This window comes from Vanellus vanellus (genome assembly GCF_965231255.1).
Source record: "Vanellus vanellus genome assembly, chromosome: 1".
Taxonomy (NCBI): Eukaryota; Metazoa; Chordata; class Aves; order Charadriiformes; family Charadriidae; genus Vanellus; species Vanellus vanellus.
The window spans coordinates 221,849,155-221,867,335 of record NC_138905.1 but is presented as its reverse complement, the minus strand read 5'-3'; the positions used below and the strand labels follow the sequence as shown (position 1 = coordinate 221,867,335).

Genomic DNA, 18,181 nt, shown 5'->3' with positions numbered 1-18,181 from the left:
GGAGCTCTGAAGATCATGTCAACACTCCTTCTAATGCAGCCCAGCTCTCTTTTTGTGCCGCGAAGGAGCATTGCTGGCTCATGTTCAACCCAAGGTCCTTCTCTGCGGAGCTGGTTGGACCCCAGCCTGTGCTGGTGACTGGGGTTGTTCCTCCCCAGAGGCAGGACTTTGCACTTCTCCTGGTTGAGCTTCATGAGGTCCTCCAGCCCTTTGAGGTCCCTATGGATGGCAGCACGACCATCAGCTGTGTTGGTCGCTACTCCCAGTCTTGCATCTCCTGCTAACTGGCTGCCCCACCACCCAGGTCATCGATAAGCACGCTAAACAGTACCCATCCAGATAATGTTTAAACTATACCGGCGTTGATTTTGTTGAACAGTGTTGGCCCCAGTTATGCTCTGGGATGGCTGGGATTTAGGAATACCGAGATCCTGGCCCGGCGCTGAATTGTTGCTGTGGGGCGAGTGAAATGCTTGATCATTTTTAACCACTCAGGTGCCCTGGTGATGAGCGTGTTAGCGTTTCGCACGCTGCTTTTTTTACTTTGCAGAAGCGAAACGCTGAAAGAAAACAAAGCCCAGGAATAATTAATAATTGCTTACGACGGCCCCGCGCCTGCTGCGTGGGTGTTTGCAAAGCACGACAAGATTTTGCTGTGCTGAGCAAGGCCAATTCAGGCAGAGCAACTTAGCATTGTGCTGAATGATTTATTTTGGCAGGCGGATAAAGCAGACCTGACAGAATGACGAGTACCGCTACGAAGAGCAGTTACCCGGATCGGTCCCGGAAAACACTCTTCAGGAGCCCATTTCTCAGCATCAAGGTAAATACCTCCTCCTTTCTCTAATCCCCCCTTGGATTACTGGCCTGGTAAAGTGGGGTTTAGCTTTCCCCGGAAGGCATCGATAGGATTTCTGTTTACAACGTGTATTTGGAAACGGATGGGGTGCTCCTCGCAGCAGAAGCGCCGTTGGACGTGCAGCCGGCTCCGTCCCAAAGCAAGCGGCGGGACGGCGATGGCGCAATGCAAGTTTAACTTTCAGCTTCTGCGGTATTTAACTCGCTGTCGGTGAAACACCCAGAGCCCGAAGCAAACCTTCAAGAGAAACAAATCCCAGATCTCAAAGCAGCTGTGAGCCTTGTGGATGCAATTTTTTTATGATATCCGTGAAAAATGTATGTATGTAACGGGAAAGGGGGACTCAATGCTCACTCTCGGAGCTTCGGCACACAGCAGCCTGCAAAGCTTTGGGTGTTAGTCCCCATCTAGGCAAGGAACAGCATCTAGTTGGCTTAAACCCTGCTCTTGCTTCAATTTATTCACTGAAAACATATGTCCTACGTCATGATTCAGGCCACCCACCCCGCAACGCGGCCTGACCCCGATGTAAGTTCGCCCGGCTCCTCCTTGTTTTGCTGTCGGGCGTTTGGGGTCATGCAGGGAGATGGTTCCTCCACACCTCCACCCAAGAGCTCTGCCAGCTCCAGTGCAGGCAGCCAGATGAGTGGACTTCATTAAGCCCCTTGGAGAAGCCCCAAAAGTTGGTTGTGGTGGGAGCGGCAGGAGGTGGTGGTCACTTCTGCACAGCAGTCTGATGGTCAGAGGGCTGCCCAGGGAAGGCAGAGGACCAGCTCGCCTCACCAACATGGGCATGAAGCCACATTTCCTTTGTCCTGGAGCATCCAAAGCGTTGAGCCATGGGGAACCCTGAGTGAAGGTCCCTTTTTCTCCCCTTCTCAAAGCTGGGAAGAGGTGTGAGGCTAGATGGAGTAGAATCTGAGATCTTCTGGTGGTGGGGCCAGTGTTGCCTGTGCAAGATTAGCACATCAACCTTGAGCTTGCCTGCAGATGTTCATGGCCTCTCACCTCCTGCCCATAGCTGTGTTGGCACCAGAGGGGCTCCTCAGCTCCTTATTTGCACGCTCAGTTGTTTGCAGAGGAGGATCCATGATCCTTGGCTGTGGAGGTGGTGGGGAATCCTGTTCTCTTTGTGTATTTTAAAGTGCATTTAAAAAAAATTCCCATGTAGCAATGATGGTACGGTCACAGCACTCGTGCAACTGGTGGTCTGCTGCAAGGTACTATTGGAGAAGTGCAGCAACACTTGAAAGAAAAAGAGGGTGTAAACATTTAGATAAGATAAGCATCTGCAAAGTGGAAATAACAATCAGCATTGAGCGCAGTGATGTTGGAAAAAAGCGAGTGCTCAGCTTGCATCAGGGAACAAGTTCCTATTTCCATCTTCTTTTCTACAAAAAGGACATTTTGGAAGTTTTGTGCTCTTTTTCTCGCGTGTCACAAGGAAGCAGGAAACCCAAACCAAGCCAACTGTTGGTCTAGCTGGGTGACAACTGCTATGTTCAACAGAGCATGTCGTTTGGCGTGTGAACAACAGCTTTCGAGGTGCTCTTGTTTAAACACACGGCGATGACAGGTACGGCGTGTTTCGCCGCGGGAATTGTTTACTGCAGAGGGGGAGCTTGAGCCACAGAGTTCTGGGGGAGCCAAAGGTGGTTCGATGCGGGAGCAGATCAAAACCCGCTGGGTGAATAAATGGTGAACAAGATGGAAAATGCTTTTTCTATTATTGTGCAGCCGTAGGTTGGGGGATTTTCTTTGTGCGCACGCGGTGTGCACGTACGTGGTTTAACACGAGCACGTCGCTGCAAGCGTGTGGGGGAAACGATGGTTTCATTTACTTAGGAGAGTTGGTAGGGACTTGGTAAGTTGGGAGATCAGATTCCTCATTCCCTCTGTTGTCTTTTCATTTCATTTTAACGCAAGCCGGGGCCAGTCACATAAACCTTGCTTCTTCCAAGCCTCGCGGCAACGCAATGCTGCACGTGTCCTGCTGGACTCAGTGCAGCCTCAGGTCCTCTCCAGCTGAGCGTTTGAGGAGCTCTTTGCGGAACCACGGGCTGGTTCCTTCTCCTTTGGTTGAATAATTGCACCTTATCGATAGTGGCAGCGTTATCACCAATTCAGTGCTATATTGAGTGGAGCTGAAGGCCAATTAACGGACTCCCTAGAGAGTCTCACCAGGTTGTAGAGCAAAAGATGACAGTCAGTGTTAAAGGCTTAAGATTTCTCTGTCACATTTCTGGGGAAGGTTTTGGGGGTTTATGCTTTTTTTTTTTACAAATGCCGGTGAAGTTAATCACCCTCACCCCTTGTGGCAGAGGGGAATTGAGCTCAGAAGAAGCCACCAAGGCAAAGGGTTACCAGAGCAGCAGAGGCTGGAGGCACAGGAGAAGGGGAGAGCTCGGTGCCACACAGTGCAGAGCTTTCTCCCCCCATCCTCTTTTCAGTCCATTCAGCCGTTTCGTTTTTACATGCCAGCAAGATTATCTTTAAAAATAAAATCCCATTGATTTTTCCTTGCGGGGATATTTTAAAGGGATTTGAAACTTCAAAGATTAAAGCCACTGAGGTGCAAAGTCAGCTCGGGTCTGCGAGCAGAATCAACATCTCTTTTGCTGAGCGAAGGTGTCTGTGAAGGTAGATGTGGAGGAAACTCCTCATGGAGAATATTGCAGGCCAGACCTGGGCAGGGCAATGGGCAGCCCTGAAATTGCCCATGTCTATCACTTTCTGAAGGGTCTCTGGAGCCCACCCTGAGAAGGGCAGCAAGGGAGGGATTTTGGTGGAGAACAGTTCTCCTGATGGCCACCCTACTGCTGAATTTCTGCTTGGAGCTCAGCAGGGAAACCCTGATGGATCCCTCCAGGTCAGAGCAGCATCGTAGGAGGTTGCAGGGATGATTGTAATCGCAGCAGGCTGGGATCAACCTCGATAAAGCCATTTCCAGGCATTGTCCCATCATTGCTGGGTGTTATCCCACCATTTCCAGGCGTTATCTCATCATTGTCGGGCGTTATCCCATCATTGCCGGGCGTTATCCTGACTGCAGTCCACAGCCAAGGAGAGCAAATCCTCTCTTCCAATTCTATGGTCCATATTAAACTGCTGAAGGGCTTGTTTTACCCCGAAGGCAGAGCTGACCTGACTGTGCATGTCACCAAGCACACAGTTATGCTCAGCACGGGATATTTTCCGCAGATCTCTTTTTTTTGGTTTTTTTTTTTTTTTGGTTTTTTTTTTTTTGTGTGTTGGTTTTTTTTTGTGTGTGTGTGTGTGTGTGTGTGCGTGTTTTGTTTTCAAGAAGTTAGGTCACCCTGTCCGGTTTCTAAATGACTTCCTCAGAAAACAACATAACTTCAAGTCCAGGGGTTGAATGGTTCTTGCAGAAACACAAAACCATTGCACAATGTGGTTTATGCGTTTGAAGTGGCTGAAGGACCAAAAATCACAGCACTGCAATTTTTATATATATCTCTCTCTCTCTCCAGAGAGAGCGAGCGTGTCACGAAAACTAATTGCCACATGTCAAAATGCAGCTGAGAGGCATAACTCAAAACTGTCCTTCTGAGGAATGCTCCCGGGGCTGATGGCCGCTGAGCCTGTAAGTTACCTGGCCTGAATTCCTACAGTTCATCAGAGCAGATTAAATCAGGGCTCCTGCTGCTTCCGTTAAAGTCCAACATCTTGTCTTGGCTTCAAGGAGCATTTTGCATCCCATGCCGGACACACGAGTTTGGAAAGAGCCGTTCTGCTGAAGAGCTGCCTATGCAAAGACATGGAGGAGTAGTTTGGGACCCTCTGATGGAGAACTGCTACAGAAGGAGGAACTTTTATGGAAAAACTATGTTGGTGTTATGGCAACAGTTTACCTGCAGGTGAAAAGGAAGCAGATGGAGAGCAATGACTTGGGGCAGTAAAGCATAGTCCATAGTGTGATCCATTGTAGTCAATAGAAAGAGGTTTTAGCCAATAAAACCGGGATATCTGGAAGACCTGAAAGGCCAGTTGGCCACTTGAAGACTGTGGTTGCTAATGCGGTCACTGCTCTGTTGTTTGAGGGCTGCATGTTTTCAGGCATCAGGCAACGTTGGTGAAGCCCTGCCTGGTAAGGACACGCGTGGGAAGGTGAGCAGCCCCATGGGGATGCTGTGGTCCCATGGCCACGTGTTTCCCATCCCTGCCAGACCCTGCCTGTTGCCATCCTGCACCTTGAGGACGCGCACAATGACCTTCAAGCCCCAGAGGTGGCTTCCAGGTTCATTGGCGAACACAGCTGTGGATCCAACACCCCTCCTCAAGAGATGGCCCACTTCCTCAAGCTGTCGCGGAGCTGGCCGAGGACATTGACCCTCTATACAAGCTTCAGCCCTTGATGTTTTCTGCTCTGTGCTTTAGTTCAAGAACAAACTAGAGCTCTCCCTGCCCCAAGCCTTTATTACAAGTGGCTCTGCGCAGTGGTAGGGACTTGTGCCCAATTACATGCAACTGGTTGTGATTAAACTGGAACAAGCTGATCCCTCCCAGGCTTGTTTTCTCCTCTCTCTAAGCACAGCCCAGTGCACGGGATTTTATCATGTGTTAAGGCACAAAACCCTTCCTTAAAATAGCAGCAAAAGTCTCCCAAACACATAGAAACAGCGTGATAGGGACTTCCCTGTGACAACTAGGACAAGACTGTGTGTACAGCTTTCAGAGCCCTTACATGGAGGATTTGTTGCCAAACTGCATGATCAACACTAGAAACACAATGGAAGCTTTGTAAGAAGTTTTTTTCCAGTCAACGGAGAGGGGAGACGTTGGTGTTTAATCCCCAGTTCTGCAATTTAATGGCTGCTTAAGATTGAGTACATTTCTCTATTCTCTTACACATGCGGAGTGGGAGCAGCAATACCTCGCCGATGCGATGCGAGGTTTAATAAAGCAAAGCCTGCAAAAATATATTCAAAAATACAGAAAAAAAAGCAGAAAAGCAGCGAGTTCCTCCGAGAGTGCATGATTGCAGAGAAGTTCCTTGTTCAATGTTCAGTGTTCAACGTGTGGTAGAGTGGAGACTCACCCAGTGCTGGTTGAGGAGGGTGTAGAAGTTGGGTTGGGATGTCGTTGCCTGTGGTTGAGGTCATCTCACCAAAGACCTGGTGGGGATGCTTCTCTTCCCACTGGGGCACTGGGAAGATGTCTTGGGCACTCTCCATGCCTGACTGGTGGTGGGAAGCAGTGGTGGCACAGCTCCGGAGGAGGAAGGTTGCTCTACACCCTGGCACTGCAAGGGGAGTGTTTTTGGTGGGGGAACATCAGTACCAGACAGCCTCCATCCCTGACGTAGTGCGATGTTTGGTGTTATCCCAACACAGAGCCTGAGCAGGCTCTTGTAATAATGCTTCACAGATGTTTATTTTTGAAAAGCCATTAAAAAACCTCTTCCTTCTTTCCTTCTCAGCCTACATGAGTGCTCATTTAGATTTTCCGAATTCTTTTAATTCTTCTGGTGTAGAGGGGAAAGGAAGTGAGCGTGGCTTGGCCCATAATGGGAAAGAGGTGCCAGACTGCTGAGCTTGGGGTGGCTTCTGGGATTGCCCAGCTCTGGGGCTGCTGCTGTCTTTCCATGACTCTGACCTGCTGTCGGGATTCTGGTCTTGGGAAAAGGCTGGTGTCTGCAGTCCCAGGACACCTTCTGATCTTCTCTGGCTGCTGGGGTAGCCCATCAGACCCAGGCTGGCTGATGCCACCAGTCCCAAGCCTAGGCATGGAGGGACCCCAGCCTTAAGTCCTTGGGAAAAGTAGCTAGATGGCACAGAAAGATGACGTGGAGGATCTGCCTGCCCCATGGCGTGGGCTATCTCCCAGAGCTAGCTGAGAAAGAAGGGCGGCATCCAGGTCTGCATGTGGTCAGCCCTGCATCACGTATCGTGGGAGGTCCCAGAGGACCCCGGTGATAGACACACTGCTGATAGACCACCCACCACCATCATCAGAGCAACAATGGGGCAAACTGCAAATCGCACGCTAGCAATTACCAACTCTCTATTTTTCACTCATTAAAATATTCCCCAGCCTAAAAATGCCCCGTGGTTAGGGTGGTTGCCCACAATGACTCCCCAAGGAGCAAGAAGGAGAGTCGGCCTTGCAGAACTTTAATGACAAGACCTCCCACTTTGCTACCTAAGGAAAGTAAATCGCCCTCATGGAGAAATGGGAAACATGGGAAGTCTGGCAGATCCTGCAAAAACTCAAGTTTTTATGTGAGATTCCCCCAGCACCGGATGACTTACAATCACTGCAGGAGTTGGAGAAAATGCAGGCAATGGTCTTCACATTCTTGTTTGTTTCTTCCTTCTCAACCATTTCCGTCTTGATTTCTAAATATTTTCCTGCTTGCTCTGGGGTTCTGACTTGTCCCTAAAAGCTTTTGTGCCGCAACTAGTGCAGTTACCATCTGGGTATCCAAGTTTATATAAATCTCTTGGTCTTCGCTCTTGCAACGCGCACGATGCAGAAATGTCATGTTGGCCCCTCCAATGTGTTAGGTTGTTGGCAGTCGTTTTTTAAAAAAAGGCACGCGTTGAAGAAAAGAGCTTGAAATGTTTAATTAAAAACTGCTATCAATAGCTCGATCTTAGGAAGCTCTGCCGGGCAGCCCATGGGGATTTCCTTCCCTTCGTTTCATCCTGCTGTTTGAACAGTGGTCGGATGCCTTTGCAGCTCTTTCATCCCCCCTGCTCCCTCGGTGGGACACAGCGCATGCTTGGGGGCTCTTGCTGGGCTGTCTTTAACCACCCCACCAGCTCCCAGCATTACCCAGGACCCCTGTCCTCCACCTCCAGTTTCTTTAAGCTGCTGCAACCCCCTCACGATGTCCTGCCACCAACGACGTGCTAATACCCTTGGATTGACCCCAGCTTTAGCCGTCTTCCACAGGACTTGCAGTATGGCTTTTCTCCTGCAGAAAAGGGGAAGAGAAGCCTAGAAAAGTGCACCGCAGATTTCAGTGAAGGAGCTTTCTTCACTCCCAGTCTGAATCTGCATCCCCTGAAGCCCTGCCCTCCAGGCTGTGGCACGGAGAGCATTCCCCAAACCCGAGCCGACCTGGGGGACACAGGTGGTGGTTACTCTGAGGGCTGTAGAAAGTGCAGGATCTGTGTTCCGGTGTACAGTTTTGGTCTGGATGACCAGAGCTGCAAGCAGCAGCTTGCTGGGAGAAACTCAAAACCCTCTTTCGATAGGCATGGTGGTGCGGTTGTGTTCCTGGGCACATCCCAAAGGCAGGACCGAGCCTGCCCTGCACCCTCACCCCAGCACGGGCTGGAGGAGCACAGCTGGGCATGGTAACGCTGGTCCCCAGATCAGCTCCTCCGGGGATGGAGGGAGCATTTTGTATGCTGAGACCCTGAGCAGACCTCAGCATTACAACTCATCTGGCTGTACCTCTGAATTATCACCTGCTCCACGGCTTGTCCCTCGGCCAGCTACTACTTTCCCCAAAAACCTGGGAAGCTGAGGACTGGGGGTCATTCCCAGCAACTGTTTTAAGTCAAGCTGCCCTATTTTCATAGAATGGTTTAGGTTGGAAGGGACCTTGAAGATCATCGAGTTCCACCCCCCTGCCATGGGCAGGGACACCCCTCCCCCCAGCCCAGGTTGCTCCCAGCCCCGTCCAACCCGGCCTTGAGCACCTCCAGGGATGGGACAGCCACAGCTTCTCGGGGCACCCTGTGCCAGGGGCTCACCGCTCCCACAGCCAAGAATTTCTTCCGGATATCTAATCTAAATCTTCCCCTCTTCCAGTTTGAAGCCATTCCCCCTCGTCTGATCACTACACGCCTTTGTAAAAAGTCCTTCCCCATCTCTCCTGTAGGCCCCCTTTAGGCACTCTGAAGGCTCAGTGGGTTTGGTAGGATGGATGCAGGTTATTCTCTTCCCACTGGCATCAGAGGATGGCCCCGGCCTGTTTCATTTACAAGTATAGACTCAACCTTTGGGACTCAACCAAAACCAGGCTTGCAGGAGGAGACCTGAATCATGGCTCTTGGTGTCACACCCCTCTTTGAAGCCCACGTTAAGCTTGTAGTGTAAGGGTTATAAATAGAGCCTGTACTTTGAGAAGGTGGAAAGGGATGCTCTAGGTTGGGAGGTTGGTTTCCTGGGAGCTGGCAAGCAGATATAATTTGATTTTGGTGCGTTGCCTTCATTCTTAAGAACGCTGCTGTCTGCTGCTTCTCCCCCCCTTTGCTGGGAGCACGAACAAGCAGGCTCTGCCAGCAGGGAAGGATTTAGAGCAAAGCAGGCTTTGTCTGTAGGGTTAGCCCTGCCGAGATCTCCCAGGGCAGAAGTGCATGTTGGTGTGCGTGTCCATACGACCTCTGGCAACTTGGAGATGTTATAGGCATTTACGCCCTGTGTTTCTCGAGCGGAGCTGAGCTTAAGCTCTGCAGCAGTTGGTCCTCAGGGAAATATCTCCCTCTGTTTACGAGGGCCACGCTGGTGTCAGTAACGCTCTCTCCTTCCAGGCGCGAAGAGCATCTTTCCGGACCATACAAGTTAAAGAGCCAGATGTCTTGGTCAGATACAGAAATGTAAACAAGTGATTTTTTGCTGCAGGACAAAACGCAGCACCATGCGTGCAGCCAAAGGCAAACAGGGTCATATATCTCTCCAGTGGATCTAAAGGCCATGAGGCCGTTTCTTCTTTTCCTGGCAGCCGTGCTGTGATCCGATGGCGAACAGCAAGCAGCCCCTGGAGCCAGAAGAACCGGCGTCTTTGCCCGGTGCTGACACCAAGCCACCGCAAGTCCTTTGCAGAGCCATCTCTCATTCCTGTGCTTTAGTCTGCCCAGATAAGGGAGGATAAAATACCAGATTCCCAACCTGTTTTGACCTCCTGCACTGAAGAGGATGTGGGGCAGTGGTGGTCTACTGCTGAGCTGATGTAAACCAACGTGCCGTGAAGGCTCAGGATTTGGATACCCATTGGGCTGTGTGCTATGGGTGCCTGGAAAAAAAGTGAATCTGGCTTCAACATTTTCATCTGAACTCACGTATTCAGGAAACAGCGCCTGGACGTAGCCAGCGTGTCTTGCAGGAACGTAGGAGTTTTAGCAAAGCTGACTCCAGGAAAGTTTCCCTTTGGCTGGGTGACATTTTCCTAGTCCAAACACAGTGCACGCCTCAGTGGTGACATGAGCCAGGAAGGGGGAAGATCCTGGATTGCATCCTGCTTGGCAGGATGCCATCACATCACTTTTGGTGGTGGCACCCATACCCTGGTGCTCCAGCTCCCAGGGAACCCAGGGGGCTCGACCATCCTCCTCTTCCCTTTTTGCACTGTAAATAGTCCCTCTGCTTACAGAGCGGTCCAGTTTGGCAGTGACCCCACTTCAGCCCTGGATCAGAACGAGACAGAGCAGAAACCCAGGCCAGGCTGAGCGGCTCCTCCAGGCGAGACTCCTGCCTGGTGGGAGCTGGCTGCAAAACAAGCAGAGCCCGAGCAATGCCCTGCTCTGGCCAGTGACTGGGAAAACAGCTGCCAACAGCTTTGGGCAGTGTCCAAGGCTGAGGGCAGCATCTCTGCAAGGACCCAGGGATATTCAGCCTGTCCTACAGCGAGGCGAATGGTCCATCTCCTTAGGATCTAAGAGGATTTGGGTTGGTTAGTTTATTTTAACTCATTTGGGGACTGGAAGAATGCCTGTGGAGAGCCACGTGGCAGCAGGGAAGGAGGTGGCTTGCCAGGTCCTTCCCTTTGCTGAGCACTTTGCAGAGCTGTGGATGGAGGGCAGGTGGTCTCCATCCCTCCTGGGACAGTTCATTTGGCGTTTGTGAAATGCTGCTGTGTGAGGAGCAGGAAGATGGATGCTGCTCCCAGTAATGGTGGGGCAGCTCGAGCCATGTGTTCGCCTGGGAAGCCGAGCGCCAGTACGTCCCAAGCTCTGGAGGAGATGAGGTCAGATGATTTTGTGGGAGATGATGGTCTTTGACAAGGTTTCCTTCTGGAAGTGGAAAAGAACCATCACATTTTCCCAAAGGAGATACGTCCTTTACATCCAGGGCTTCGCAAGAAGGAAAGGAAAACAGAAAGTCTGAATTATTCTCCCTGACCTTCTCCTGACTTTCTCTAACGAAACTGTTTGTTGCTGTGCATGGAAAGGCTCGTTCCTGTCCCAGAAGAGCTCCTGCCAGCACTGGGGATGGCTGCCTGCCTCGCGCTGGACAGGAGTGGGACGGTTGTGCAACCTCCCACTTCTGCTGCTGGTTCTCAGGGTCCAGGCCAACACAAACTAGCAGCGTCCCAACTGAAATGATCTGTTTGTCCAAAGCCACTTTCAGCTGAAGAAACTACACTCTCCTTGCAAGTACTAACCCTATTGTCATTTTTGGCAGAGGACTATTTATTGGCCCTGACCTAATTTCGGAAGACCGCTGATGGCAGGAGAGAGGGTAATGTTTCAAAGGCTCATGGTCAAAGGTTCTTGTTCAGTAATGACACCTTCGTGTAGGAGATGCCGTTTGTTATGTTGCAGCTTGCAGTAATCATGCTGGATGCTCTCTTTTTGTGTTGGCAGTTCTTCGTTTTCTGCCACGGGCTCCTGCAGCTCTCCCAGCTCCTTGTCTCCGGCTATCTGAAGAGCTCCATCTCAACCATTGAGAGACGATATGGCCTCTCCAGCCAGACGTCAGGGCTGCTCGCTTCCTTCAACGAGGTGAAAATGAGCTTGATTCTCTTAGTCTGCTTGGCCAATGCTCTTTCCATGCTCTGTCGTTCCCTTGTGAGACCTCTTGGTCTGTGTGTCCTGCTGCAGGTTGGAAACACGTTGCTGATCGTCTTCATAAGTTACTTCGGGAGCCGAGTGCACAGACCCCGTCTCATCGGCTGCGGTGCCCTCCTCGTCTCCTTGGCCGGGTTCCTCATGTCTCTCCCCCACTTCATAACTGGACCCTATGAGTATGACCAGTCTGTTGCCAGTAGGTACTCTAGGAACTTATTTTATGCCTTTTGGGACAGAAAAAGGAAATGGCCTTCCCTCGAGGGGTTGGGAACTGCAAGCTGTAGGTTTGTCCTCAAGGAATTTTCATTTTCTGAGAATGAAATCATCTCAGTCCTGAGAGGCAACAGCTGACGATGTGAAGTGCAGCCAGGGGACAGCTGGAATCACAGGAGAGGGCATGAAACCCATCAGAGGCTGTGCCTCTGATTCCCCTTGTCTTCTGCACATCCACGCAGCAAACAAAGACCAGGTAGCAGGAAGGTCTTCTCCAACCATCGGAGCTCTCATCTTCTGTGAGTTGAGGCAAGTTGCCCTCGTGCACATGAACTACTCCCTTATTTTCTTAACATAGATAAGATAAGGTTTCATGAACTCTGAAGCCCTTTATGGGAAGGAAACAGGAGGTACGGGAAGGAAGCAAGAGGTACGGGAAGGAGCTTGACTCAACCCAACGGGGCAGCTTTGGGGGTAAAATGCTGTTGCCTGCAATGAGGGAACACTGGTTTCACACCTAACTTCTGCTTGTGGGGCACCTCACCCGTCTTCCCCTGTCTAGTCGAGCTGCCTTTGAGGGAATGCTTTGAGGTTTTAGACCCCACCAGAAAAATCAACCTCTTATAAAAGAAGCACGCAGGTGTAAATCGCTCATGGAGGAGCAGGTCAGGGTGGATGTGGGAATTTCTCCTTGAAAGAAGGTGAAGGGATGAGAAAAGAAAGAAAGGAGAAAACCACACTCTTGTTACCTTCCCAAATCCTGCCACGAAGCTCCAGGAAATCTTTTAGAAACCACCACTGAACGGCTTTTCTCTGGCTCATCAGAGCGAGCGCAGCTGGTTCACTCAGCTGCAGCCACCCGAGGAAGATTTAGTGGGTGAATAATTCATGGATGCAAACAGGGTTCAGGTGCCAACAGCAGTTTGGAAACAATTAGCCGTGGGTTTCAGGAGCGGCTGGTGCAGGTGGCCCTGTGTGGAGCACTCAGAGTTGCATATGAGTTGGGGCATAACCATGGAAATCCTGCTATAAACATCTCCCCCCCCCGCCCCCTTCCCCCAGTATTTTAAGGAAGATAAGGGTGCTAGAGTCAGCACTTAGGCAGCTTTGTAGCCCATTTCTGGGTAAAATGAGTTCTCGTCTCCTGAGTAGCTATTCATGAAATCTGCAGTTTTGCTTAGTTACCTTTATTACAAGGTCTGTCAAAGGTCCTGGAAGTGATCTCAGCTCCGCTTTTCCCATGGAGGTGGCTTTTCATGGCACGTGCACCCGTCTCTCTGTGAACACCTGCACAGCAATCTTTGCGTTTTCTTCCACCGCCGTTTCCCACCCGACGTCTACTGAGTGCACACCGACGTGCTTGCTGCTGTCTTAGGGAAGCTCTTTCTCCAGACCGATCTCCTTGTCTCCTGCTCTCCTTGTCATCGCAGGCATGTTCAGCAACACCACCGACCTGTGCCAGCCGGGGGTCCCGGGATCCCGAGGGAACCTCAGCGATGCCGGCTGCACCCCCCATGCTGCCAGGGAGAACCACGAGGTTCTCCTCGTCATGTTCATCGCCCAGGCGCTGCTGGGCATCGGTGGTGTCCCCATCCAGCCCTTCGGGATCTCCTACATTGATGACTTCGCCAGTGAGAGGAACTCCCCCCTCTATTTGGGTAAGGATGGAGCTGCTGTGGAACGAGGGAAAAGGAGAATTAGCCCTCATAGCAAGGCCAGACGGTGCCAATTTGCCTTCAGGAGAGCAGAGCTTGCAGTAGCCCTTCTGCTCTACCCAGTGCTAGGAAGACTTCTGCAAAATAGTTTATCTGCTTCAAGCTTGGACAGACTGCAGACAGACCAGGAGTGCTGGAAAACGTTATTTTAGTGGAGGTGATGGGGTTTTTGGCCCAAGTGCTGTAAGCCGGAGAGCGACACAATAACCGTGTCCTCCTCCAAAAAGGCTTCAGCAAGGAGAAGAGGAATAATCTGATCTCCGTGTTCGCGGGGCACAGCTATGGGCTCAAGAAGAAGCAATGAAGACTTCGTTTAGGTATAGGAAAAATTATAGGAAGCTAAAAATAAAACCATCTGGGAGGTGGGCAAGTATCCTTCAGCGGAGGGGGTGCTGGAAGAACAGCTTGGATACGCACCTAAAAAGGATGTCCCAGGGTGGTGGGATGGACAAAGATGGTCCTTGCGGGTCCTTCTAGCCCTTTTCCAGCTGTTGTCTGTGGTGGCTTTTTGAACTGAATGGGACAGGGAGGGAGGCTCAAAACCGTGTCGATAAGAGACTGGAAGTACCGCATCAAATTTTGCACTGGTAGATGCTCCAAACCTCTGAACAATTATTTAAAAGGATTTCCTGTAAGATAGGAGTTGAATCTTACACATGTTTATTTTTTTTATCAGTAAGTCATGTGATTTTTTTATCAGTAATTTTATCAGAAATTCAGAGTTTGCTGATAACTTTTATCTCCTTAACCTTGTAAAAAAGAAATCCTTTGCATTTCCTGGATTTCTTACGCCAAGGGGCGCATCTTGTTGCTGGGCACGTTTCAGCCTCTCTAGGAGGCTGCAGAAAAGTGGTGGGAAAGATCTGAGTCTTGCAAAACCTTTCCTGTGAGGGGAGTGTGGAAAGCATGGGGTTGTTCTCCTTCAAAAGGTGGGAGACAAGAAAGCTGCCAGGGAAACAGCCTGCGCTGGAGGTGGACATGGTGGACCCTGGTTCATTGAGGTCCTGCCTTGAGGCACCTCCTGTCCCCCTGTGGTCCCTTTGCAAAGGGCTGAGCCCCTCTCTGCTCTCGCCCCTCTGCAGGCATCTTGTTCTCCGTCACCGTCATCGGGCCAGGGGTGGCCTTCATGCTGGGCTCTGCCATGCTGCGTTTTTACGTCGACATTGACAAAGTCACCGGAGGTGAGTGAACGTGCCCTCACAGCGCCACCCATCACCCTTCGCACCGCATCCCTTTTACTGAGCCGGCAGTGGTCCAGCCCCTCTCTGGGCATCCCAACCCCCAAGGGATGAGGGAGCAATCACTTCCATCACCTGCGGGTGCTCTGGGTGCCATCAATGCTGGCATGGATGGCTCACACACGTTGGTCCTTCCCACCCGACTCGTGGTCACACACACATCTGCAGGGTTAAACCTGGCCCTGTGGCTGCTGTATTTCAGTCAGCACTTTCTTCTCCTTCAGAGGCCTTTCTCCTCTCTAACCTGGAGATATGGTTAGAGAGGTGCCCATCTGCACTGTGCTTTTTGGAGCAGACCCGATTTTCATTCTTCTATGCGTTTTCTGCCATACGCCGGCGGCAGCAGCAGCGGGAGCATTTTTCTGCCAGCCAGCACCGGGGAAGAGTGGGGATGGGATGTGGAGGATGAGCAAAACCCAGAGACAAACACGAAAGGTAAAGATGGAAGGCAGAAGTAAGAGAGAAGGAATGGAGAATGGGTACCAGGACCCCGAGACATGAAGAAGCAGAGGGAAGGGTAGGATGGGAAGAAGGTGAAAACCGGTAGGAAAGAAATGCTGGATAGGGCAAGAAAGGAGCATGAAAGGGATTTTCAAACATCTCTTCTTGAGCCGTGCTATTAAAGCATTTGTGGCCATCTCCATCTCCTGCTCTTGAATCCCTGCCTGGAAAACAAGAGGTTCTTTCCTGGTTATTAACAGAGCAGACACATGTGAGGATATGCTGAGCTGTACAACGTGAGGAGAAGGACGATGGACAGGCTCCTTTGGGTGGTAACCAGAGAACATCAGGGCTGGGGCTGGATGAGCAGTGGGTGTTGACACCAGAGATCCATTAGCTGTGACTCCTTCTCTGTGCCTCCGGCTCATTCCTGCTCACTGACTTCACCAGACGTTTTTTCCCCTGGAGTTTGTCACTCCATACGTTTATGATATTTGCAGCACAAGAGCGCACCGTAGACTTGACACGGCCTCCTGCTATCAGGCCACCTCCAAACTTATTTGCTGCAGCTTCCCATCCTCCTCGGTGGGTGAACCTTGGCCAGGTGTCTGGAGTCTTGTCTTGCCTGCCTCTGAAGGATGAAGAAATGGGATTGGGGTTTGCCTTCTGCCTGCACACCCTGATGCTCAGTTCTTCTAAGCCACCTTCTGCAGATGGACGTTGAATGAGAAACGTGCCTGCATAGCCAGAATGGGAGAACACCCAGGTTTAGAGTTGTCTTCAGCCTAAAGGTGTCTTCAGCCTACTGGGGAAAGCTAGCGAGCTGTGGCTGCTTAACGCTAAATGTAATTTAACCTCACATTTTCTTAGGAAAAAAAAAAAAAACACCTCGGTGTTTATTCAGGAAGAGATTTAAAATTCCAATTTGCTAAATGCATTGTGCAGGGAGGAGATTATCAAATTTCTTTGACGTATCACTTGTTACTTCCGGAGATGGGAGAATAGATGTGGCGGTATCCACCGTACCCAAATCCAGTAAACTGATTGCAGTTTTAATTGCACCCCCCGCGATGAGAATAGCTCACTTGTGTTAAACCTCAGGGTTAAGGAAGAGGTTTCTGTGAGGACTCGTTTCCTGGGATTGCCTGTGAATGTTATCTAACCACAGGTGTCCCCTTTTTCTGGAGAAATATTTCTTGGTTCAGACTCACCCTGTTGTGAATTTGCATTCTGGCTTCTGCATATCCCATTTTATTTATGCCAAGTACCATCCCCGCAGAAAATGTTGTCTTTGGCAGAGTGCCCTGGGGACGACAGGAGAGGAGGCTGAGAGAACTGAGAGAGTTGGGGGGGTTCAGCCTGGAGAAGAGAAGGCTCCGGGGAGACCTCAGAGCCCCTTCCAGTCCCTAAAGGGGCTCCAGGAGAGCTGGGGAGGGACTCTGGATCAGGGAGGGGAGCCGTGGGATGAGGGGGAACAGATTGACACTGACAGAGGGGAGATTGAGATGAGATATCAGGAAGAATTCTTGCCTGTGGGGGCGGTGAGCCCCTGGCGCAGGTTGCCCCGAGAAGCTGTGGCTGCCCCATCTCTGGAGGTGTTCAAGGCCAGGTTGGATGGGGCTTGGAGCAACCCGATCTAGAAGAAAGTGTCTTTTCCTATGGCAGGGGCGTTGGACTAGATGGTCTTTAAGATCCCTTCCCACCCAAACCCTTCTATGATTCTATGAAGTGAAGGAAGTTGGTCAGGAGAAAGGGATATAATCTTGATTAAAACATTTTTTAAGATTGGCTTCCATTGGTCGAGCTGCAGACCAGGCACTGACTGATGGACCAGACTGGTGGGCAGAGCTCCAGGGTACAAGTCCTGCTGTGAACAGGGGGTCCTTGCACAGGCGGTCAGACTGTAAAGAACTAAACCGGCACTCTTGGATGCAGAAAGTTAACTGGTGTTAACTCCATTTTAATCTTAAGAAAGAATTTTTCTTTATGTCTTGACAGACATCATGGCTTAATCCCCTTAAGTGAGTATTTCCAAGACTTTTCACAACATGGGTATCTCTTCTCTGAAAAAAATGTGGTGGGGATGCTTCCCTTTGCCTTTCCAGCTCTAGAACATCCCCATCCCAGTTGTCTCCATCCAAAGTGTTGAGTGGGTTTTTAGACTCCGCGGTGATAAGAAAGAATGAAATGTGATTTAGAGCCATGGGGTGAGTCAGGTGCAAATGCTGCTCAGACCCCAAAACTGATGGTCACCTGGTTGGGAGCCACCACGTTGGAGCACCCTGATGTCTGGGATGACTGTGACCACTCATCACTATCCCTTTGGTGCACTGGGGTCCCTCTGTTCACCTTTGATTTAATGCCCATTTCTCTATTTGTGTTGCAGATGAAGTCCAGCTCACGAACAAAGACCCGCGGTGGGTCGGCGCCTGGTGGCTTGGTTTCCTGGTTGCAGCCAGTCTCGTGGCCATATCTGCGGTGCCATACTTCTTCTTCCCACGGGAGATGCCAAAAGAGGTAGGAGAGAGAGGTGCTGCAGATTGCCTTTTTGGCGTTGAGCACAAACTCACCGTTCCTCCCTCACCCACCAGCATTAGCTGCTGCGTCTGTGGGAAACACCACTATGGAAGTGGTCGTGCAGTTTACAGCTGCGTCCCAAAGTCAGATGTGAGCTGTGGTTTTGCTCTCATCTCCTGCGTCAGAGGCTCTTGTATGCTAAGGAGATGCGTGGTGAAACTCAACGTGGTGAAAGCAGCTTAATAGACGTGCTTATTTCCTTGGTGGGGCACTGGAGCAGCACCTGTGTGTTGGCTCCTCTGCATAGGAACATGTAGCACCAGGCAAGCCCTATGTGGATTGGAGTCCTTCTCACAGCCACCCTCTTGGACCACCTGGAGGTGGGACCCCTTGCCTTCCCTGGAGAAGCAATGGTCCTGCTTCTTCTTCTTCTGC

The 18,181-nt window shown here is 50.8% G+C and overlaps 1 protein-coding gene across 1 annotated transcript in view; it reads left to right on the top strand.

Annotated features, from left to right (window-relative positions):
* Positions 1-742: 742 nt before the first annotated feature.
* The window catches only part of SLCO2B1 (solute carrier organic anion transporter family member 2B1), a gene marked incomplete at its 5' end in the record, with an annotated part of 56,099 nt that continues 38,660 nt past the window's right edge, over positions 743-18,181 (top strand). Inside the window, 6 exons of the mRNA XM_082479998.1 lie at positions 743-823; positions 11,419-11,556; positions 11,656-11,818; positions 13,266-13,493; positions 14,633-14,731; positions 17,616-17,746. Of these exons, the coding sequence (XP_082336124.1) occupies positions 743-823; positions 11,419-11,556; positions 11,656-11,818; positions 13,266-13,493; positions 14,633-14,731; positions 17,616-17,746 (840 nt within the window). The remainder of the gene's footprint in view (positions 824-11,418; positions 11,557-11,655; positions 11,819-13,265; positions 13,494-14,632; positions 14,732-17,615; positions 17,747-18,181) is intronic.